General features: G+C 34.8%; 2 protein-coding genes across 6 annotated transcripts in view; one reads left to right on the forward strand and one right to left on the reverse strand.

The window, feature by feature from the left end:
• Positions 1-9,466: 9,466 nt before the first annotated feature.
• On the reverse strand, positions 9,467-23,283 carry LOC138696055 (vacuolar protein sorting-associated protein 52 homolog). Of its 3 annotated transcripts, XM_069820560.1 has the most exons (4): positions 23,159-23,283; positions 20,262-20,420; positions 15,405-15,582; positions 9,467-9,740 (listed from the first exon to the last, which is right to left on the reverse strand). In XM_069820560.1, the coding sequence occupies exons 2-4, from the start codon at positions 20,331-20,333 to the stop codon at positions 9,493-9,495; spliced, it is 498 nt and encodes a 165-aa protein (XP_069676661.1). In that variant the 5' UTR covers positions 20,334-20,420; positions 23,159-23,283; the 3' UTR covers positions 9,467-9,492. The 3 variants fall into 3 exon arrangements, with proteins under 3 accessions (XP_069676661.1, XP_069676660.1, XP_069676662.1); XM_069820559.1 differs by lacking the exon at positions 15,405-15,582 and having other exon boundaries at positions 23,159-23,277; XM_069820561.1 differs by having other exon boundaries at positions 20,262-23,270.
• Positions 23,284-23,812: 529 nt separating this feature from the next.
• Positions 23,813-25,911, forward strand: part of bel (ATP-dependent RNA helicase bel) — a 79,847-nt gene continuing 77,748 nt past the window's right edge. For 2 of the 3 annotated variants that reach the window (XM_069820564.1, XM_069820565.1), the window contains exons 1-3: positions 23,813-23,966; positions 24,541-24,622; positions 25,015-25,101. In XM_069820564.1, coding sequence (XP_069676665.1) covers positions 23,922-23,966; positions 24,541-24,622; positions 25,015-25,101 — 214 coding nt within the window. In that variant the 5' untranslated portion in view covers positions 23,813-23,921. The remainder of the gene's footprint in view (positions 23,967-24,540; positions 24,623-25,014; positions 25,102-25,911) is intronic. The other variant, XM_069820566.1, reaches the window with a different exon arrangement.

The following is a 25,911-nucleotide window of genomic DNA, read 5'->3' on the forward strand; positions in this document are numbered from 1 at the left end:
TTCGGTCATATACCTAACTGAAAAAAAGACACAGAAATAAATATAACAACTACAGAGGAATCAGCATTTTGTATATAATATGTTGTATTATAAAACATATGCGACAATAATAAAATAAACTAGTTCGAAATAATAATAGATTTTAAAATACAGTAGAACCACTATTATCCATGGTAATATAAGGGATGGAATTAACGGTTTAATTGAAAACATCGGATAATTTGTACCACAAAATATTTTCGTAAATTAAGTGAACAATACTTGAACTTTAGGAATTTCCTCCGTGGTCTTGTATTTAACATGCCAGGTAGAGAATCAGAAGTTCATTAATTTAAGTTCAGTTGCCAACGACGTGTTTTTAAGGGGCAATGAAAGTCCTTGTAATGGCTTTCAGCGGAAAGATGGGAATACTAGAGGTCTCATGTTATAGATTTACATACTTTATACACACTTTATCCTTGATACTTATTAAATTGAGCACAGCTGTAACATCAGTTTCGTATTCTGATGCGAGATGAGCCAGTTTCTCTTTCCCCAAACCACTAAAGTATTTGCATTTTTTTTTCGACATTTACCACAAACACGTTTTCTTTTGACACGAAATACATTTTGTCTTGAAATTGTACAGTACAGCAACTTAACAGTAGACCAAACTGGGTAAATGTAAAGACTTGTAATAACACTCTTGATAAAATACGTACTAATATAATGTACAGTAGTACTTCATATGTAGCAAAAAAAGAAAAAGAAAAAAGGAGCGAGAAAAAGACAGTCGGATAATCCGCCAATCGGTTAATAGGGAGACGGATAATCGAGGTTCTACTGTACTACTTTAGAAGTTCAAGACGAATTCTGAAAATGCAGAGTTTATGCAGAATGCATATTCACAATCAAGTAATTAAAATCAGAGTTTAACATAACATGTACCGTTGTTATGAATTTTAAAGAAAATTTTGATAATTTCAATAAAACCACATTATGGATTATAATAAAACAAAAAGGTATAACGCAACATTTAATAGTAGTGATGATGATGATGATAATAATAATAGTAATAATAATAATAATAACAATAAAATAAATGTCTTTGGCGCGGAATGGGATAAACCCCAATCCTTGGAAAGGCAGAAGAAGGAGGATAATAACAATAACAACAATAATAAATTTGTAAAAATTTAATTGACGACGGATTAAAAAGAGTGTGAAAGAAGAGAAGATGTACAGACCGATTATAATAATGTTTATTATAATTATTTAGTCCTGACAGCTCGATGACGCGAAAGAGGGGAAGTAATATGGGTAGTGGGGAGAGCTCTGGAGTAGAGATACGAGTAAGCGGTCAGTAAAGGAATGCAGTACAGCTTAATTGTACTAGAAACATACCGCTCTACCGCAAGTGACTAACCCAAACACCCCTTGGCATAACTAAATGGACTTGCCTGACCCAGGCACACACTGCTGGTGACTGTCAGGACTAAATAATTGTACTGTAAGATAAAGGTGTCATTTTCACCACCATAAGAGCCATACAAGGAAGACATTATAAATACATTTATTGTATTTTCTCGAATACTTCAAATCCTCGCATAAACTGCACACCCCACTTTTAAAAGGCAAAAAATATAAATAAAACAAACAAAATTACAAAAATGAAACTTCGGAAAAAATGTATTCACGACAAATTAAAACACAAATACAGTTCAGTTAATAAATAAATAAGTACATTTTATACTGGAATAAGATGGATTTCAAACCCATCTTATACACACACACTGTACACATGTCAGCTGTCGTCTTAATTGGCTTTTTACATGATATCCTGAAACATTATTAGCATGCATTACAATTTCCATGTTCCTCCGCATCTTTGATCATTTTAAGATTTTTGCTGTAAGTAAAGGATCACAATCTCATACTTTAGTGGTATTGATTTTCTTCTTAATTCAGCTATCCACTTTTCAGCGGTTGCTTCTCCTGTCCACCATAAGGATCTATCATTCCACTGTCCATCTTCTAAGTCGAATTTAATCATAACTTTTTCCACACTACCACACTAACTTAAATGAGTCCTTCCTCTTTTCCTTCTGTCCTTGTGGGGGACCAATGAATTATCCATCTGGGCCATCTCTCCTCCTCCATTCTTTGTACATGTCCGTACCACTGCAGTATCCATTTTTCATTCCTGTTTACTACAATTTCTTCTGCTTCCATCTCTGCTTTAATAAAATCATTTCTTACATGCTGCAACCGAGACACTCACATACTTCAACGTAACCCATCCATCTCAGTGATCTCTAACTTTTTCCTCCATCTGTCATTCCAAGTCCAACACTCTGACCCATATATAAGGACACTCTCTACCGCTGTTTTCAAGATACATTTCTCTGTTCCAAAGAATACCATTCAAGGATCTAGTTATTTTTCTCTTTTCTAGTTATTGTCCTTTTCACAAGTACCAGAACTATCTATAATTGATCCTGAATATTTAAACTGGCTGACATTCTTAATTGTTACACCATTTACAACCAAGTCCTCTCCTTTCCCTCCAACAACCATACATTCTGTCTTCATAACATTCACTTTCAATCCGTGTAGACTATACTCACTTACAAGCTTGCGGAACATATACTCAATATCTTCCTGATCTTGTCCTACTATTACCTGGTCGTCGGCGAATAGCAAGGTATGCAACATAGGGTCATTAATTTTATGTCCATACCTCTGCATGAGTCATTCCATTTCTTCGAGGCATTCTCTAAGAAGATTTTAAATAAAGTTGGTAACATTCCACGCCTTTGCCTCAAGCCTTTTGTAGTACAAAATTCTGCTGATAGATTTTCCCCCATTTTGACACATGCTATACACTTATACATTCTCCTTATGAGGTCTATGAGAGGATTTGGGACTCCAGTTTTTTGTAGGGCAGTCCAAAGTCGATTAACTGGTACTGTGTCATATGCCTTTTCTAGATCAATAAAGATAAAATGTATCTCTTTTGCTTTGGTTAACATTCTTTCCATCATCTGTCTAATTGTAAATATATGGTCTATACAGGATTTGTCTGTTGTAAATCCAGCTTGCTCTTCGGATATCTTATTTTGTATTAAAGACTCCAATCGTATCTTGATTATTTTACTGAGTATCCTACTCACTGATGCCAAGACATTGATACCTCGGTAATTCATTGGGTTCCTCTTTGTATATTGTACTTATATATGATAAGGTGCATTCTTGTGGAATAGTATTACCCTCTATGATCTGGTTGAAGACTTTGGTTAAGATGGTACTGATTTTGAGAATTGAAAATATAAGACGCACAAATTATACATTTATCACACTTGAACTTGATTCTGACACAAGTACTGCTAATTTAAATGCCAATTAACAATTTTAACAATATTGACATACTCACGTGGAAAGTTAATGGTATGTACTATCACCTTAGGAGTTGCGCAGGAGGAAAATTGGGCAATGTTGCCAACTTTACTTAGAATAAGTCATATACCCGTATTTTTTACTTGTATATTTCGGAAAGAAAAGTGTGTGGGGTATTCGAGAAATTACATTTAATTATGTGTGCGGCACAACAAAAAGATAACTTAAGAATATTGGAAAGGAAACTAAACTAAAACTGTATGAACTAATGTCAGTTAAAGTGAAGTTCAGAATTATGGAATTAAGCAAGAATAAGGAAAGAAAAACTGAGGACGAAGAAATTAGATTTTTAAGAAATGTTGCTGGATATACTCTACTAGACAAGAACAGGAACAAGGATATCAGGAGAGAACTCAATATCTGCAAATCAACAAAAAAATATATATACCAACAGAGAAATGCCGGAAGGAATATGGAGGTCAGATACAGGAACACTGCATTATGAAATTACCATTAAATTATAAGGACATAAGATATGTTGGCAGACTGAAGAAGAGATGGGTACAACAATTCTAATTCATGAAATTTGGAACTGGCCTTGCAAGGCTTAATCCCTGAATGATGAGGATGATGATAATTAAATTAGTTTCCACACATTCAGCAATATCGCAGAAATTATGAAAGGTATAAAAAATATACCCTTACTGTTTTTTATTCTTTATCTTATTAGGAACAAAGAAGTTTATTAGGACAATTGTTGTAGAACCGACCTGAGACAAGTTAGAGAGAAGAAAAGAGATAAGTGTCTGTTACGTCTTACATCTTGAAATGGCGACTTCACACAGGCTCTCTGCCACAGATTCAGACAAAACACCTCTCACTCATAAGCTGTACATGCTCAGTAGTCATGCTATTCTTTCATTTAAAATTTTACGGACTAGGATATATGAACGTATACCCTTCCACTATACTGGGTGTAAAAAAATATATGCTACAAGGCTCGGTGGTAGGTAGGTGCATACTACGTGATCATATTTTGTTAATAAATTCATGTCCGGAAACACTTTGTTTACATGCTAGCTTCTCTGAAATGTGGAAGAGAATATAGGCAGTACAGATCACAAAAACTAGGAAAGAAGTACAGTAAAAAAGACAACTGAAACTGAAATTGCACCCATGTCCAGAGACCCATGCCCAATAGTCTGGCCCCCTCGCTCACCTGACTTGACACCATTGGATTTCTTTGTACAGTTTCCCTGGAAAAGGATGAGACGATTGAATATTCCTAAGTCTCAGATGTAAGACACTGCGCATGATCGGAGACCAGAGCACCGATACACAAGATAACGAATATTGAGTTACTTAAATTCAGGCTATTTGGTTTGTTACTAGCATCGTTCCGAAATTCAATTAAAAAACTGCAAAAAATATGATAATATTACGTAAATAAAAGATAAATATATACATAAATCATGTAGTTAAATCGACAATGGACCTTCATGACTAGATCGACACTCCGCACAGAAAGGAAAGCTTTCATGTCGTTTCCATAGCTCAGACGGTAAGACTTCTGCGTGTTGTGTACAAGAGTGCGAGTTCGATTCTTAGTCTACACAACAATTTTTTTTTGTCTAAATAACGTTGAAATAGCTAAGTCACGTTGAAATATAGTTTTACAAAGTCCTGAGATTAAGTGTTAATGATCGCAAACAATACAAAATTACAAGTTATAATATTATAAACGTTAATATAATGAATGCATTTATACACACACATATATACAATGTAAATGCATATATATATTAAAAACTAACAATTAAAATGAAATTAAAAAAATATATAATAATAGACAAACTTTTACAAAGGTTTAGAGTCCTTAGGTTATGTCATTTGTTGAGTAATTATTACAATAATTTATTAATAGCTTTCCCATATGTGTAAGAAATGCACTCGCACAAAACAATTTTTGTTAAAAGTATGGCTTTGGATTATTTCATTCTCACCCCTGCAGTTAATTTTAACTATTTTATCTACGTGTTTGCATTCAATTTTATTCATGTTATGATTGAATGTATAAGCACTGTTATTGACTAATTACATATATTAATAATAATTATTAAATACATCTGTTAAGTAACCAATTGCAGTATCTTTTGCAAAATCTTGAATGTTTAAGTTGTCAATAATATTTCTGTACTATATATTATAATACGTTAAAAGAATTTGCAATACATTTGGGATCCTCTACTTTATAATCATTGGTTTTAATGAAAAAATATTTTCTTTCTTAGGATATCTACAAGTTTAAATTTAATAATATTACGAATAGGTTTAATTGCATTATCTGAATTTTGTACTTTTCTACTCAAATATATTCTATTTCCCTCTTTCATAATTTTTGATAAATTACACTGTACTTCTTGCAGTATTTAAGAACATGAAGATCATTACATTGCAACTCATTACATATAGATTCTTCTTTTTAATACATGAGATTTTGAAGTCCCTGCGTTATCTACATGTTTTAACTTTTGAATTTTTTCACAACATTGAGTGGAGAACATCCACTGAAGTGATTATGAAATTAAGTGAAAAATTCAATATATTTACTCTTAATATCAGTAGTACCAGTATCATATATGTTTTTCCAAGATTCATTTTGTAGACATAAATGTAAATAATCACTAGATACAGCAATTACGATCCTTACTTAGTTTTTAAATTAATATTTTGAAATTGTTCAGTGACATTGGAAACACATAGGATTTGTTTATCATGGTCAGACAAGCCATTGATTATAGGTTCTGTCGAATAGGAATTCAGTCTAATTCTGTGTACAAAACGTTTATCAATGGCTGTGTTACTTCAGCTTGTATGCTATGGGAAAATGACCCTACGAATAAGGTTTCCAGTTTCAAGGAGTGAATTTAATTTACTTTTACGGAAAAGTTCCGAGAGATAATCTATGTTTATATCACTACAGATCACAAATTCCATATGAGATTTCTAAAGTCTTTTCTTTACAAATTCAATGTTGGCTATAAATATTAATAAATAATGTAAGAAATATGAATGATTGTAGTTATAAGTCTGATTTACATTATAAAAAGCAAGAAGTTACATTCCTCAGAAAGATTCAAACTTTCGATGTTTGGTTTTGTCGTCCAATGCACAACCAAGGACCTATTCAATGCTTATGTTAATAACATACAATTTAGCTGTAGCAATGTGGTGTCATAACTTGGGGTTTGTTTATTTAATGTAATTAGATTTAATTTGATTAGTTTCGCAACAATTGGACTTCCTGTTATATCCTGTTATTTAGATATTTAATTTAGGGTTGATTTATTAACTCTTACTATGCAAGATGCCTCTTATTTCAATAATTCTATATCATGTTAAATAGTCATTGTCTACACTAAAGTATTATCGTCATCTCTCATCGTAATGGCGAACCGACGTGACATGAGACAGCGAGTTATAGCTCTAGTTGAGGCTGGATATGGGGCTAGATCTGCTGGCCGTTTGGTCGGTGTTCCTGGAAGTACAGCCGCGAGATGGGTTCATCGTTACCAAAATTTTGGGGAGGTCGAAAATCGCCCTATTCCTGGGCGTCCGCGGATTTCTTCATTGGAAGAGGATGCTCTTTTATTCGAGACAGTTCGACAGGACTCCTTTCTGACTGCTAACGAAATAAGAGCAGCATCTAACTTTCCCGGCTCTTCACAGACTGCGATCAGCAGGTTGAGGAACCGCGGTATCAGGAGCCGGAGGGCTGCGCAAATGGAAATATTGGGGGAAGCACAAGCTGTCGACCGTCTTGCCTTCGCTACCAATCGAGTGGATTTCGATTGGAGAAATGTAATTTTCTCCGACGAAACAACCATCTCGAGTGATTACGAAGGTCCTGTCCGTGTCTATCGTGAGGATGGTCTCCGACATGATCAGCGCTATGTGCACCGACGTGAAAGATCGGGGCGCTTTAGCATATCGTGTTGGGGGTGGATGTCTTACGATGGACCTGGCGTTATAGAACGCATCGATGGCCGGTTTAATGCGGAAACTTACGAGCACATTCTGGAAAATATATTCCTTCCCTCCGCCCGAGAAAGTTTTCCTGAAGGAACATTGCTGTTCCAGCAGGATAACCATCCCGTGCACTATGCTGCAAGCATTCAAAGATGGTTTCAAAGGAGACCCGAGATCGAAATCATTAATTGGCCTCCGAAGTCACCTGATTTGAATGTCATCGAAAATTTATGGGCGGAATTGAAAAAGAGAAGGATAGCCACCTATGCCCACCGACGCCCTCGAAATCGAGACGAATTGTGGGATCAAGTTGTTGACACCTGGGAAGATCTCGCCGGGGATCAGAACTTATTCCACAATCTCGTGACATCCATGCCGGATCGACTTAGAGCTGTAATAGAAGCTGATGGCATGTGGACAAGATTTTAAGTTAACAGGTCTCTTTTTGTTTCTTATGATTTTTGTTTGAGGAAGAATACTTTTAACTTCCAAGTAAGATTTATTTTTTTTTGACGAGGTTCAGCCCACTTGTAAGACCCAGAAATTGGGCATAAATTATTCCATATTTTTCGACAAATTAGACAGTCGAGGAACTCTGAACAAATTAATTACACCTCAATAAAAAAAAAGTTTTACCCGGGATCGAACACGAGACGTTTCGGTTATACAATGGAACCGGCACGCTACTATATGAGCTACCGAGACAAGACAGTGATAGCAGCAGTCCAGAATGTAGATCCCTTAGCAGGCATTTGCCATTCGGTACAGTGAAGCAATGATATTTTGGGACTCGAGCTATGTTGTGAAATCCTGGCCTTAAATGGCAGTCTTCTTCGTGATCCTTATTCTGGTCCTTGTCCTTGTTGTGGTCCTTGTAACAATTCTTGTACTTTCTGTCATGTTATGTATCCCTACATCGATATCGAGTGAACCGCGCTGTAGAACTTTAACTTCCGACGACCAAGAATCGTCTCATTCTTTTTCAGGGTAACTGTACATGAAAACCCTGGTGTACGAGACTCCCATGGAGACACAACAAGATCTTGTGGCACGAATTCAGGTAGCAGCTGGAGTCATCCGAGATATGCAAAGAATATTTCCAAGAGTTCGACATGACATAACCAGGCGATGCACAAAATGTATCGAAGTTGGTGGCAGCCATTTGGAGCATCTTCTGTAAATAATGTTTACTTACAGTATTTCAATTGTCTTTTCAACTTCTTTCCTAGATTTTGTCATCTGTACTGCCTATGTCTTCCTCCACATTTCAGAGATGCTAGCATGTAGACAAAGTTTTCTCGACATGGGTTTATTTAACAAAATATGATCATATGATACTCATCTACCTACCACAGAGGTTTGCAACTTTTTTTTTACATCCTGTATATGTTGTTAAAAACTTGCTACACTACATTCATTTAATACAGTTGGTATTAGCATTGTGCATTACAGGCGCTATGTTTGGTTCAAGTTTGTCAAGTACAACGAAGTTCGATATTTGTCAATGTTTGCTCTGCAGGAGGAGGCTGTCGTGTTTGTTCCATCTTGTTAAAAAAATATTCTCTGTTCTCCCCTTCCACCCATTCATGTTTTAACAGCTTAAGCATTTTAGCACAGATCTTGCGATTAGTTTTTCATATGAAATAAGGCGAAATTTTTAATGTCTTATTGTCTCTCTTATGTTCAAACATTGCAGACACTAACTGGTACAACTTCCACAAACTGAAGCACCACAAAAGCAGTATGATTGTCGTACGTGATTTGAGAACAATGCTCAATTATGATATGATTCCAATTTTAAATCTTGTTCACATTTTTGTAAATGATTCATAAATAACACCTGAATTACATTACTGCGAATGAGTATCTAGCATTCAAACACTAAAACAAAAATTATATCAACACATTAATTGTTCATATATGATTAATTAAACAGTGACTATATATACACAATTCTCCTACCATTCAGATCTAACAAATATTTAAATATATTAATTTTAAAAAGTCAAATATTCCTAATTTAAATATATTAAGCTCTTCATCAAACTATTCCCTTATTTACCTATCACAGCAGTCCACAATATATCTTCAGAAATTTGTCTTGTATTTCTTTAGCTCCACCTTGATGTGATGAATATTCGTCAGCTGCGCACGAGCATTTGGTGTTAATAATTTTTGGAAACGGTGATAGTACTGTACCAACTGGGTGAGAGCCAACTGCAGAAGTGAGGAACCAGTCACCAAATTGGGAAATGAAGATAGGATCTCTCGATTCAACTTCTCCAAAGATCGTATCCATCCCGCAGAGAAAGACTGAACAAGTGCCAGTGCTTTTTCTGGAAAGAAGGTATAAACTTTTAACCTTTTAGAACATTTTGCAAAATATACAGTCATTAGGACTGGCTATGTTTACTAAATTTTGAGCTCTCAAGTTCCAGTCATCACTCATCAGGAAAAATGAGAGAATTCAGAAATAGGTGGCATACCTCTTGTTGTATAGGTCTATGCTTTCTGTCACCAAATCTTATCATCAGAATTTAAATTCTCTCATTTTCTGTTAACATTTGAAGGGTACACAGGAATAACGATCAAGGTCCATTTTAGAATGTTTCGGGAAAAACGAATTTTAAAGTTTAAGCACTTAGTACTTAGTTATGTGTGTATTTAATAGAAATTGACGTAGTGGAATGTAAAGAACGATAATTTCTTATTAATTATACAATGCCATTTTGTTCTAAATTTGGATGGCAACAATGGAAAATGCAATATAAACAAACAATGTGTAAACTTCCAAAATAAGAACGATCAAGGTCCAAATAGGAAACTTCGAGATACATGGGAAACAGCATGCATTATAGTGAAACACCACTTCTACCTCAGACATTTAATTTGCTTTTGACCATTTTATATATAATTTCAAAATATAATTCTCGTTTTCCTTTCATTGGTCTTGTACTGCAGGACTGCTTCTTTATTTGAAAGTCATTGAAGTTGCAGTTTTGAAATATGATAATCCTTGGTGCTACAGCCCATGAAGGGCCCAGACCGACCAGCCGGCTGCTGGCCTCACGTCCACATGTCGAAGTAGAGGTGGACGATCATCCAACCAGAATGGAGGTACTGTGTGGTTAGCACGATGATCCACCCAACCATTATAGCTGGCTTTCGCAACCGGATTTCGCTACCTATTGTAGCTCCCCGAGTGCATCACGATGCTGGGTGGGCACCGGTCCCATACACTGGCTGAAATTTCATGAGAAAACTTCTTCCCCCATGAGGATTCGAACCAGCACGCATTCCGTAGCGCGAGTCTTAGGCAGGACGTCTGAGACCATGACGTCACAGCACGGGACTTGAAATATAATGTCATCATATAAAGTGGTTGAAGATTTTCAACTCTTTCGCATTGTTCTTCTTCTGATTTCTTTTCAGTGGCTTGAAATATAATTAAAATAATGTTAGAAAATGACTATTTTAGACTAATTTGGATGTTTAATAGCATTTGAAATTAAAATGCGATAAATAAAATTAAAGATAAAATAAATTTGACAAATTAAATAGAAACTCACTATATAGCCTTCATATGGTCCACTTCATGATAATCAGGATCATATTTTTAGTACAGTATCTTATTTTACATTATAGATTGCAATGGACCTCTAGGCGAAAGGGCTTTCTTTTTGCAGTAGCTATTCAGAAATTCTCCCCATCCATAAAATACTTCTTTTTTTTTTATCGAGTTATTTTACGATGCTGTATCAACATCTCAGGTTATGTAATGTCTGAATGAAATGAAGGTGATAATGCCAGTGAAATGAGTCCAGGGCCCAGCATTTGCTTGTATTGAGTTGAGGGAAAACCCCGGATTAATTAAAAGCCAATTATAAAATCTAGCTTTGAAACTATTGGTTGATAAGTTATAATATTGACTGGGAAGCTTATTATATAATTTCATCCCCATGACAGAAAAATTTGTACTAGTTTTATGTAATCTACAGTATGGAATATTAATTTGTTCACTATTTCTAATTTCATGATCATGTATATTGGCTATTAATGAGTAATTGTTTATATTTTGTCGAATGTAAAGGACTAGGTCGTATATATATAAATTTATGACAGTTAATATCTGTGATTGTTTGAAAAGAGTTCGACAATGTTCAAGATAGTTTGATTGAAATAGAATTCTAATGGCTTTCTTTTGCAAAATCAAGACACTCTCAATTTTGCTACCATTTCCCCAGAAAATTGAGGCATACCTAATTATCGACTGAAAGAACGAAAAGTAGGCACATCTTAAATAATTTTGAGAAACACAAGTCACTAATTTCTTTAATAAATATATAACTCTTGATAATTTTGTGCATATATATTCGATATGTTTTTCCCATGTTAAACTGGAGTCTATAAAAAGTCCTAGAAATTTGGTATAGTTTTGTATGTTGTCCTTTTTTATTACATGATTTAGGGTAAAAGTTATGTTGATAGTCTTTTCTTGATTAAGAAAAAACCATTAGATTCAAATCATAAAGCCATCTGTGATAGAATATCATTGGTTAGAGCATGTAATTCATTCAGAGTAGAGCTAGAACATAAGAATGTAGTGTCATCAGCATACATAATTGTTATAGCTTTAATGAATTTAGGAAGGTCATTTATTGCTACTAAGAATAGTTGTTGTTTTCTAATGACAATTACTGACAATAAAGTCATTTGACCTCTTGCACTCCAATATTTTTCAAAGATATTATCATGGCCAGCCATCATGGTGTTCCGAATCCATTTCTTGGTTTGAGTTGCACAATGGGCATGGTTCCGTACCATTAAAGTAGTCCCCGCCCGGAGATCTGATTGGGGGACTATTTTACCTCTGGATAAATTGGAGTGAAAATGCCAAGTTGTAGCCGATTTAAGTGAACACCATAGTTTAACGTTTTGGTGGCTACTTCATTCACACACAACCCCCAGAATGTCTGGAGGACCACACCTGCTGTTGATCGACGGGTCCATTGGACCTAGCTGGGAGATCTTGTTGATCACCAGCTTTCCCTCCTTAAGCCACTGGAGGACGATTTTAGTGCCATAGCAGGTCAGCACTAGGAACAGAAAAGTAGAAAGAGGAGGAAGGAAAGGGAAATGAACCCCTAGGCCTCGAATGCTCTAATGCCGTCGGGGTCGAAGAAAGTAAGAGTTCAGTCAGAGGACTGGATAGGAAAGGGTAAAGAGGGAGTTAGGTATTGAATAGAGGAAAATTATACCAAATTCAATCATTAACTCACCAAGCTAACCAGTGCTAATTGATGAGTAGCCCCTCCCTTTAGTTCAGCTTGTAAAATTATGCTTACTAACAGCTGCACCATGGAAGATAGGGATGGGACATTGGGTATTTGTCCTGGTTGGTTCCTTAAAGCCTTCAATGGGAAGGATTAATGGCTCTCCCCCCTGTATCCGACAGATACCATTTTGCAGCCATGCTCAATGTGTAACAATACAGCTAGCGTCCGTAAGCAAAACTGGCAGCAATTCATGACGCAACTATGCGAACTTTTACCTGGCGTTAAAATTATATTTATAGTCCCGACGCTGTTATTTCCGGCGTGACTCCGCCTCTTTGCTTACGTCTTAGAAAGTGAAGGCTCTATAAAGTCTAGGTAGGTAGTATCATTCGCCATTTTTGTTCTTACATTGCCGAGCTACCATACGAGGAATATATTTGCAACACCGTTAAACATTATCATGTCGTAACTCCTATGATAATAAATCAAATGCAATGTAATTCAGCAAATAATTGAGCGGCAAATAAAGTCTTCGTGTGCTTTCTGTGAACGCCAACTAAAGAGCCAGAATGGCGGGCGATTATATTAAGTATTTATCGAGCCTTAAGAAATGAATCAGCGAATCACAAGTTGCACACGTTTAAATGTAGCCGACCTGCAACGCGATTGGCTGCCGGAAATTAGAGCGACGGGACTATAATTATTGTTTCGTAAGCTTGTATATTTCAGATTTCAGTTCATTTTCAGTAAGAAGTTGAATACTGATAAGAAATGCTGTTTCACGCCGATATGAATGATCATTTAGAGCATCATCAAGCCAAGGAATTCGGTAGCATCATCAAGCCAAGGAATTCGGTGTAGTTACGATGCAAGCTTCAAACTTGCAGTTGTGCATTATGTCAAAACCACAACCAACAGAGATACATGATACATAAGAAACTTACTAAGAATAGTAGTGGACCAATTATTGAGCCTTGTGGAACACCATAATGTATACTGGAGAGACTTGACCAATTTTCGCCTATTGAGACTAATTGCCTTCTGCCATGAAGATAGGTTCTAAAAATATTTAGTGTATTCCCTCGAATACCATAAAATTCTAATTTTGATAAAATTAAGTTGTGATCAACGCAATTGAACGCTTCCTTAATCATAGACTTTCTGGATTTGAAAGGTATCCAAACATCCAGAACACTTTACCTCAGACAAAATATCTCTTTTCCTCTTATGTAGTTCATTTTGAATCACTGTGGTTTTTGCCTATTCAAATTGTGTATCTGAGTTGCATCTTTATCGTTGTTTATTTCTAATTCAAGTTGAGATATATTGGTTCTAAATTTATCGCAAATACATGCGTCACTTCTGAAATACCCAAAACTTATGCTGTACTAATTCAAAAAAATCAATTAATATTTCTTGTAGGACCTCATAGTATTTACAATGATAAGTCCTGTCAGGTGAGCATTCTATGTAGCACAGGAAGCCATTAGATTTCATTCACTCATTAATCTACTCCTTTCTATAAGTAAAATATTCTGAGAACATCTCAATCCTCAACACTTAAACAAGCGTCTTCTGTAATTTATTTGACTCATGATCTGTACTCTTTTCGATGAGTCAGAAGTACATTAAAAAATTTATTTTCTTTGTATTAGCATTCTGCATAACTATATTCTCTGTTATTTCTGATATCTCCATTTCACTTATGACTTAATTTTAAGACAACATCTGGAACAACTAACACAAGCCTGAAAGAATGTCCATGAAACAAGCTGCAAATAAGACCTTGTTTACTTTAGTGCAAAAAATAATCATTGCATTCTTACTCAACAGTGGAAAAGTAATGAAATTGTCGTCAGTGGCGCAGCCAACAGGTGGGCATGGGCCCAAAAAAATTTGTTAATTTTTAGTTTTTTTTTTTTACGGAAAACACTCAACATCAAAAATAAACCATGGATCCAGAGCAATAATTAAGATAAGAAGCCAAAATTTGCGTTCATTGACACCTTATTTTATTTGGTTTATTTAGACCATGAACATAAACAAGGAACTTCTAGAGAAACAGTGTTCCCTGTGAATATTAAATCAAAACATGTGTGTGACCTATATTCTAAACTACAGAACATAAGCATGGGTTTGGCATTCCAGGAACTACTCCAAGTTTTACAAATTATATGCCTACTGATCTGTCCCATCACGACTGCATCCGCAGAAAGGAATTTTTCTGCATCATGATGAATAAAAACTTACACCAGGAAAGCCATGTTAAGCACAAGGATTTGTAATCTAGCAATTTTATCCATCGAGAGGAAGAAAAGTTGGGATTTGTTGAAGGACCCATCATCAGTGGTCAACAGATTTGTGCTAGGAAATCTCGACAGCTCCAGATCAACTTATGAAGTGTTTGTATGACCTGCATGATTGTTTATCATAATTTTGCATGTTATTCAATAAGACTTCCGAGAATGAGTTTCAAGAGAGTTGACGACAGTGCCATTGTCAGGTACTTTATAAGATCCTGTCTTGTAAACGCAGTACCAATCTAAGATAATAGCTCAACCATTACCTTTCTGATTATCCAAGTAGAGCCACAATAATTTTGGTGTCAGAACTGATCATAACAAAACTGATGACCGGTAGAACCAGCCACAACAACATGTTGGAAGTATCTAATATCTATAGTGTCAGTAACAAAATTAAATGATATGCAACAAAGATACTCACTTTCATGATTTTTCAGTTCATCTGCTTGTCCTTTGTCAACCAGCACTTCACCTTCCTTCACAAACTGCAATATGCCACCAAAGTGAGGTGACAAGATTTCTTCCACATATTCTGCACTGCGAGTACTGAACTGTTCACGGAAGCTTTCTGCCTCTTTGGAATTGTCCCAAGTGCGTTCCTTAATGCAAACATCAATATTTTACTTTACATTTGTTTGTTTATCAACTGTCAGAAGACAGGTCTGAACCTCATTAGTGACATCAATAAAGGTGCATACACACATAGGGAACAAACAATGAACAAGTGATGAAGTGAACTTTCACTGTTTGGAGCAACATACAAATAATCAGCAAATGGTCAGGGACCACTCGTGTTTGCTGGTTATTAGCAATAATGGTAGACGATTTATTATAGTAAGTGCAGCAGTTATTATGGGCTGTCTAACAAAAATAAAGGGTGATTGTGACAGATTCCACTATACAAAAGTCGCAAATGGTATAGAATAGAAGCATTGACTTGTTTAATTACTTATGTTAAATTCAGTGTGATAGTTTTAAAACTTCTGTCGAATTTCAGCAACAGACTTTGAAATGTTACTATGCAAAATAGGCTAACACTTTGCAAGAAAGACAGACTGGTGAGAAGCAATACCTGTTCATGAAAGATTAGCACTAACACTTCAATATCTGGCAACAGAGGATTTGTATACAAGTTTTATGTATTTATTCGAAGTTTCCAAACAGCCGAGTTCCATGATTTTTCCAAAAATTTCCTGGTCCCGATATAATTCAATAAGGTTGATGTGGGACTGTATTTATAATTGAGGGGCGTTTTCACAAAACTCGTTATCTACATTTTTTTCGATTTTGAGGTTTAACGTATCCTTATGTTTTTGGGTCAGGAGAATCCAATGGTGCTACCAGAATTAAGCTAAATTTGGTAAATATATCAGTAAATTGTTGTTGAAATAAAAGAGATTTTTCAAAACTCGGTATCTACATTTGGCGAATTTTTACAAAACTTGTTAGCTACAAGAGTTGCCATTAAATACATGTTATATTAGTTATTTTTCACTGGTGGCCATGCTGGCTATATAATACTTTGTATATCGTATTCTTTCACTGTTAGACCAGTTTGTACTGCTTCAGGATGCATTTAAATCTCAACATTCTGTTGACTGTTGCTCAGCAGAACAAGGTTAAATAATATTCAAGAAAAATGAGTGAATGTGTGTCACCCAGTGCAAGAGATTCCAAGAGGCGCAAGAGGCGTTGAAGTGAACAAGAAATTCTACCCAAATATTAAAGGAATGTTGATTCTGGTGATTTACCGAATGTCACTTGTGTTCACAATCTTGACATCAAGAGCAAAAAGGTAAATAAGCATTGCCCCGCGTGAGATTTATGTTAAAATGACTTGATACACTTCAGACAAAATTTTTATAACAATGATACAAAGTTGAAGCAGGATATGTTTCTAATCAAGTACATGACAGTTGCAAACCCTGAAAGGCAAACTATCACTAAAGAGGAGAAGAAGAGAAACAGATCTGTGACGATTTGCTACCATGTAACAGATGCAGATGTATCATGAGTGTTTCAAAGGACAGATTACAACGTCTGGTTAGAAAATATGTAATCACAGGACAAATTCCAAAAGAAAATCGTGGTGGTCGGCGAAAGAATGAAAGGGTTGAAGAGCAGACAGACAGATTAAAAGAAACATTTTGAAATACAAATGTAGCGAGGCACACTATTCCTGACGAGATACCTGCTGTTCTTTTTTGTCACCTGAACTGAACTTGATTACGTGAAAACGATACGACAAGTGCATTCGGTTTTATGGTTTGAGATGTTCTTTGTCTAAATACAAGTATTTCAATCTAGGATTTGATTATCTTGGGAGGTCACAGACATCTGTTCTACATGTGCACAGTTCTTACTGAAAATTAAAGCTTTCTCTGTGGGATTAAAAAAATGGGAACAGTATTATAGGCTTCACAAAATGAATGCCAAAAATTTTTTTCAAATATTAAAATCGACTACCTGTTTTGACTGCCAGCAAAACCAGACACTTCCCAAAAGTCCTGATATACAGGGTGTTTCATAATTCCTATTACAAACTTCTAGGGGTTGTAGAGGGGACTAAGTAGATAAAGTTTTGATTAGGAACCCATGTCCGGAAATGTATCGTTTCGATAAAAAATAAGTTTGAAGATCGGATCGATTTCACATCGCCTACTTCACTAGAAACAATGAAGATCTTCCTCCGACTCTACAGCTGTCTCATAAACAAGGTTCTTCATGTGGTCCCAAAGGAAAAAGTCGAGAGGAGTTAAATCTGGCGACAGTGATGGCTAAGGAATTGGATCACCTCGAGCTATCTACCTTTCCCCGAATGTTTAGTGGAGACGTTCGCTGACTGCAAGAGAAAAGTGTGCAGGTGCGCCATCATGTTGGAACCATATTTGCAGACGTAGTGGCAGTGGCAAATCTTCACATAACTCTACCAGTACCTCTTGCAGGAAGGTCAAGTACCTGAAACCCGTTAGGCGGTGCTTAGAACCACCCTTGTAGTGCACACTGGCAAGAGCTCATTGTCTCTGGTGAAGAGGGAGATGTGAAATCGATTTGATCTTCAAACTTATTTTGGATCGAAACGATACATTTCCGGACATGGGTTAATAATCAAAATTTTATCTACTTAGTCCCCTCTACAACCCGTAGATGTATGTAATATGAATTATGAAACACCCTGTATAAAGAAGCTAATGAAATATTTTGACATAAATTGATAAAAGTAAAGTGTTATACCAGGATGTGTTGAAATGGTGCACACAGAATGACAATGACAACATCGATGCAGAATATCAGGAAGGAGCTCCATACTAGCTATATATTTCATACGTCAGTATTTGTGTTATCCTGTGAAAATAAGTATTTTTTTGTGATTGTTTCACCAAAAATTTGGACATCATTATCTAACAATAAAATGTGTGTATACTGTAAATAATATAATATTATTGAGAAACACTGGTGCAGAGAACTGTAGAAAAACATTTATGCTTATTCATGGCTAAAGTGCAAATATTAATATGAAATGTAACATTTTCTAAAATTTTCAGCTTCATTGTGTAATGACAAAGCGTTTGTGTTACAATAAATATCAGTATGACATATAATAGAACAAACATTTTGGATAAATTGATATAAACCTCATATTAAGGGAAGTAGATAACGAGTTTTGTAAAAATTCAATAAATTTATTAATATATTCTAGGAAAATACAAATTCACAATTTTGTTTGAACAGTGTTTACCAATTCCATTCTAAGATTGCAATATATTATATTTTTTACGCATTAAATTTTCATCACGCTATAGGTGTATTTTAAAAAACAGGTTTTTGTAGATAACGAGTTTTGTGAAAACGCCCCTCAATTTTTGCCACCTCAGGCAACTAAAGAAATGTTGCCCCCTCTACATAAATAACAACATATGAAAATTAGTCAAAATGAAGACAGAGAATCGAATAATCAATATTCAAATGGAATTAATTAGTAAAAAAGGGAAAGTAATACAAAAGAAATAAAATTGAATATAACTTTAAATGTCAGTAATGTATTACAGTACATTCAGTGATCACTGCCCTGCTTTTTGTTGGATCTGAAATCTTCTAGATGGGCCTATTGTTTCACTCCTTGACTAGTGAAATAGTCTCTAGTTACTTCATTTATTGCTCAGAATGCTGGATCTAATTTTACTTATTTCATTTCCATACTCATCAGTCATTATTTTAATTACATGGGTGCTGATCAATACTGCCATTCATTTCACTTTCATTATCGTACTTATTGTTAGTTTAGATGTATCACATAACAGTGATGATGTACTCACATCAGTTTTTGAAAGAATACCTCAGTTTCATTTTGAACAACTCGATTTTGTGTGTCTTACTACATAAGCACTTTTTGTTTCTTTTCTAATTATGTTAAGTTTTGACTGTTTTCTATATTCAGCCTCAATTCTTTTCGTATCCACTTAATAATACTAATAAGTAATAACTTAAAACTTCATAATTTAACAACTGCAGACAGTCATTTTAAACATATAACTTGTGTACTAGTTCATTTCAACTGATGATAATAATAATAATAATAATAATAATAATAATAATACTTACTTACAAATGGCTTTTAAGGAACCCGGAGGTTCATTGCCGCCCTCACATAAGCCCGCCAGTGGTCCCTATCCTGTGCAAGATTAATCCAGTCTCTATCATCATACCCCACCTCCCTCAAATCCATTTTAATATTATCCTCCCATCTACGTTTCGGCCTCCCTAAAGGTCTTTTTCCCTCCGGTCTCCCAACTAACACTCTATATGCATTTCTGGATTCGCCCATACGTGCTACATGCCCTGCCCATCTCAAACGTCTGGATTTAATGTTCCTAATTATGTCAGGTGAAGAATACAATGCGTGCAGTTCTGAATAATGATAATAATAATAATAATAATAATAATAGTAATAAAATGTCAGGTATTTAACCAATAAGTTGCCAATTTTTGCATAGAAGAGGTATTATTTTGCTTTGAGATGTTATGAGCTGCCATGTAAAATTAAGTGACTTACAAGCTTTAATTATGTGACGCACATGTGAAATAAAGCTTTGACTGGTATATTATAATCAGATAACCTTACTACCTCTTATTAATTAGTTAATTAATTACATCCTGTTCGCATATATTATAAAAATACCTATTGTTCGGATATATAAAAATTGATGTAAAATGTTTGTCATAAATGCACATGTATATAAAATTTCTCAAATTTTCACAGCTTGAGTATGATACTAACCACAAAAATTTGCCATCCAGAGCCATGGCTCATGTTGATCCATGCGCAAATACGGCCCTTTGTTGATGACATCTTCTTCAATCCATTCCAGTTTTGATATACTAGTACTGGTTGGTGAAATTAGGTATATTAACCACTGCGGTCTGCTGCTACAACAAACTACGAAAAAGTGAAAAATCCCATCCACAGCGAATACCAATTTCCTTTGATGTACTGACAAGCAATGGATCACATACAAAGCAAACCAAATGACTGGTTTACCTTCGCTGTACCGTCCACATGTTCCGAATTCAGTCAGCAAATGAATTTGTTCATTGTTCGGTCGCTATATGCGTTTAAAACTAGTGTTGTGGGATTTAATTGATTAAGTGATCAATTTCTGTTGTAAGATTAATCGATCAAAAATATTTAATTGATATTCCTCTCTCGGAAATTGCTTACTTAAAAAGCACAATAATACTGTTATTTTTTATTGCAAAGCAGGTAGCGTAGGGAAAATCTTTGCACAAACACTTCAGAAAGAGATGGAAATATGAGGACAGTGACCTAGTCTACCTCTATTGAAAGTTGAAACACAATACGAAATCCTTATTAAGTTTTATGGTTTTCCATGAAAACTTCCAACTTGTTGTCAGCTCATCTTCCTAGCATATGACATACTTTTCTGGGCTTCGTCTCCCTCATCCATTTCAAAATAGCCATGTCTACACCTTGTGCAAGTGTGAGCATAACTACCTTCTTCTCTTTTTAAAATCTGGTAATTCGATTACAACAGAGGGCAGTCTCCTGTTTCGACAGCTGTACTTTTGCAGTTGCAGTTTCTGTACTGAGTTGGTATATGAAGGTTGTGTGTTTAGTTTGATAAAGAAAAAAAAATCAGTTTTCTGTGGTTTGTGAAAAGTGTAAACTCCATTATGTCATATGAGAATTTGGGAGGTAAACTTGGTGAAATGTTAGGATTTAAATTAAACGATCGTGGAGAAGTGCTTGACAGAAAAAAAGTTTTTTCGTGTTTAGTGATGCAGGAAACATTGTTACTAAACATAGAGTGGCACTTAATTCGGAGCATGTGAATGCACTCACATGTTTAAAATCATGGCTGAAGCAGTATTAACTAGGTGAGTCTTCATATTTTTTTGTTATTTATGTTTGTCTCAAAAATTCCCGGAGAAATTGACACAATAAATTATAAGCCTCATTATAAATATGTTAATAAGTAATTAAAATAGCCTAGTTGTTCTGTAATATAACGATACAATATATACAGATAAACAACATTTAATGCTTATGCTAATCACCTAACACAAGTTAAATTTAACAATAATTGAGTGGCTCAGTGCCAGACTTGCCTAAACCACAATTACACTGGAAAGAGTTATTCAAGTCTAAATTTGGACGTCATTTTTTTAAATAATCACATGTCAAAAGAAAATTATTTCTCTTTTACCGTAATCTAGTATGTATCTAGTCCATGTAAAAAAGTAAGTTGAAAACTATCATTAACCCAGAAATGTGTTAACTGTAAAACGAATGATAGGCAAGTTTAGCCCTAAAACAAATTATATTTCAAACCCAAACATGTGGCATAGGCAATGTTAGGCAAGTTTGATCCTCGTAAAAAAAAATTTGAAACCCAAATAAGTGGGATATGCAAGTTAGGTTCAAAAATATAAGACATTAAAATCATTGCAAGTCAGTGGTATGATGATCGATTTATTGGACTAATTAACAAAGTTACAAACTATAAATCTCTGGAACACAAAGAAAAATATGGAACTCTTTATTCATTATCCCCGTCAGTTGCTTCCATATCTGGATTGTTGAAACCTTCTCCTTCTACTTTCAGAATTCGGTAATAATGGTGGTAAATTGGAGGGATATATTTGAGTAGCGACATTAAATCTTTCTTCTTCTCTTTCGTGATTGGCCGACCTCTGGAATACAGGAGGTTCAATTTCTGAGAAAAGTTTCGCGATGGGCGCCCTCAGATCCCTTTCCGTGCTATATCGACCACATCAAAATCTATGCAGTCAGACACACTGTATGTTTTGTAGAAATGTTTCTTGGGTTCATCTTTCCGAAACTGTAACCATCGAATCTTGAGCCATTCCTATCTTTCTGTTTGTTATTTCATTTTCTAAAGTATCTCAACTATAGAATAGTTCGCTAGTCATACGATGGACCTGAAATTTTGGATTTCTTTTCTTCACATCAGCTATTACTCTTTCCCACTTTTCAGGAACATATACTTCTTCGTGATAGTGTTTAGACCTCTCGATGACTCCAAAGTCTATGTCACAGATATCAAAACTGTGGCCAGGAATGAAAATTTTTTGATTGATCACTTCAAAGGTTGGATGGTTTTGCAATGCGTAAGATAAGAAGAGAGTTGTTTTAATATTACGATTCTGCCCTCCACAGCTGTCACTATAGAGTGTAAGAACTTTGGTTGTCTGTGGGAGAAAATTGTTGATATGATTGAGAAGGCATGCCATTCCGAACTCCATAATCATCAAAGATGACAAAATAAAATGGTACATGTGGTGACATAAGCTGTAAATTTTAGCCAAATAACAATTATTCGTACTTAGCACTAAACTTGCCTAACGAACCTCATCAAGGGATTTTAATAGATTTGATTTCGTAAAATACTACCTTTAATTATGTTTCATACGCATGCAAATAGAGCTAAACTTGCTTACATTATAAAATATTAATTGAAAATATAAACGAAAATATCCACCAAAAATAGTGCCTAAACCTCTGCATGTCTTATGGGTTTGAAAAAATGTAAGAGGCAAACTTGCCTAAGCGTCACATTATATAAACTTTGCAAAAAATTCAATTAAAAATAAGAAATTATCCATTAAAATATACTTATTACAAAAATAACTTACCTGATGAAGTCAGATCACCATAATTGGGTTGATAATCTTTGTCAGCATCACTGTTATATTCAAACATGTTGTGAATGGACTCCAGGTCTGACTCTTCATATGCCATGTTTGTTTGTTTGTTGCTTAGGCAACTATGTTGCGTCGCCTGGCGAATGAAATTCAAACTACTTACTCAAGTGGAAGCTTTTGATAGGTTAGGCTCTAGACGCAAGTTGAGTAACATAGTACGTACACTACATCTCGTGGACGAAAAAAGTACCAACTTTTGACATCACATTTCACATCATGGATTGAAAAGTTATCTTACTGCAAAGCCCTGCAAACGTGATTTACAAAACATTTCAGTGGTTTAAATTAAAACAAAGTTAAAAACTAGCACATATTGATATTGTTAAAAATAAATTACTATTTTCTAGTTTATTGATGTTTATAAAACAACTGCAATAAATGGCCAGACTTTCATTATTTTCACATTGAAGAATAAGATCTTTCTGCGTTTATAATAATATTTACAGCACTATATTAAAAATATTATGCATTAATAATAGTGTTATAATAATCACTGTATTGTGCTGTCATCTCTTCCAATTTGCTGTAAACTGAATATACGAAAGTAACAAATGACCAATCAGAACAAAGTCATGAGATAAAGGATCTAAGGAATGTCAAATCAATGAGAATATCCTTTGTCCACTGAGATCTTCTTGAAAAGACGACGCTTGAAAGAAGAGCTCTCTAAACAAACGTCTTGATTAATAGTAATATGAGTAATGTACCCAACCAAAATGGATCAGGTCTAGAGCAGCAGGTACGTACTTAATTACAAAATTTTGATTATAAAGCGTTTATGAAAGTGAAGTAAAATGAATACCAAAGTGAAGTCGCGACTAGTTGTAGGCCTGAAAGGAGTTATATGTTATCGATTTATAATACTTTTAAATCGGCTATATTTCTTTAGAATTCAAGGATAGATTGGCGTAACGTTATATTTTGATATATTATGATAATATTCGTGTGGATTTGGGTGATATATTACAACAAAACCCTTCCATCATATTCATACAGAAATTGTTTCTACGTGTCTTGTAATGGCGGCTTGTAAACTGATGGCACGGAAACAAGCACAACCTAAATAGAATATTATTTAAAAACAATTTTCATAATATCCGCAGAGTGCAGGAAGTTAGTTTGTAAAATTTATGTTCATATTTGATTGCTTTGTTGATTGTCAATCAGTTCAATATTCATTATGGAATTGTCATTTTCAAAATACTGAAAAAAATCATAAATTATGTTGTACTCAAGTTCATATATTTACATCCAATTAAAGCATTTAATTTGTTTTTTTTTTTTTTTTTTTTTTTTTTTTTGTTTTTTTGTAGTTTGCTGGTCTGGACTTGCAGGGCGGCCGCCAGCAATCAGGTGGCCGCTACGTGCCCCCACATCTTCGAAACAAACAAGCGAGTAAGTAGAAGTATATATCAGGTAATATGTATTTCTTTGTTTACTATAAATATCGTAGTGTAAAAATTGGCTTTGTTGGGACAATATCCAAATTGAATGCTTGCAAAAAATTTTGTATGCTCTGAATATTAGTTACATTTGAATATATACTTGGTAACTTGTATGTCATATAATGAAGTATCTTTTCTTGCTTCTAGGTGCTTATTAATATCCTACATTTTAATTTTCTTTTGTTTTGGTATACTGTTTCTTTATCTGGGGCTTTATAAAATGAGGAATAAGAAACTTTTACTGTAAAATAAATTTTGATGTTCGGTATTATGTGGAAAAATACATAATAGCCTCATTCTTATAGACATCAGTTTTAATTCTTATTTTCTGTTCATTGATAGCTGACTATCAAGGGGGCGAGCAACAATACTACGACAGTCGGGAAAGTCGGGAATACCGCAGCCAGGGGAGAGGGAATTATTCAAGAGGTAAAAAATAAAATAGAAAACAGCCTTCACAGTGCTGTAGACAGACTTACAGGGATAGGCCTAATATTTATTGGTGATGGTTATGGAGTATAAAATATAATTATAAATAGACAGCGAATTTTAGATAAGTTTTCTTTTGTTGAGTTTGTGACTATATGTAGGCTGCAAGTTACAATGTTCAGTTTGCCGGTACCTGTATTTCATTGTGCAAGTTTTATAATGTCTTAATTCGTAACTCATGTTAGAATCTATTTATGCTTATTTTCTCAGGATATGCTGATGTGTCCAACGAATTTACAGATAGCAACCCCTTTCACATTCTATTTTGCTGTTTCCAAGAAATAATAAATTCGATCTTGCAACATTGCTTTCAAGAGAAGCAAGCATCTGCAATCCCTTTCACCTGCCAGTCTTCATAGTACTCTACAAATATCTCGTAACATCTCAATCCATAATTTGCTTTATCTGTTCTAGATGTAAGGTGATAATTTCGTATGAACTATGGTATGGGTTCGATTCCCGCTTGGGCTTATCTGGTTGGGTTTTTTTTTCCGAGGATTTCTCCAACACTGGTGAATACCACGTAAACCATGGCGAATTCTCGGACTCATCTCGGGAAATATCGCATTATCACCAATTGCATTTATACTAAATAACCTAGTAATTGATAGAACATCATAAAATAAACTAAGAAGAAATCAGTGTAATTCTTTACTATTGCGTTGCCACGTTAAGGTACACGTATCTTTACGTACTTGGCTTCTAATGGAATCACATGTATCGTAAACAAAAGAAAAAATGAGTATTGGC

The sequence above is a fragment of the Periplaneta americana genome, chromosome 3 (assembly GCF_040183065.1).
Source record: "Periplaneta americana isolate PAMFEO1 chromosome 3, P.americana_PAMFEO1_priV1, whole genome shotgun sequence".
NCBI lineage: Eukaryota > Metazoa > Arthropoda > Insecta > Blattodea > Blattidae > Periplaneta > Periplaneta americana.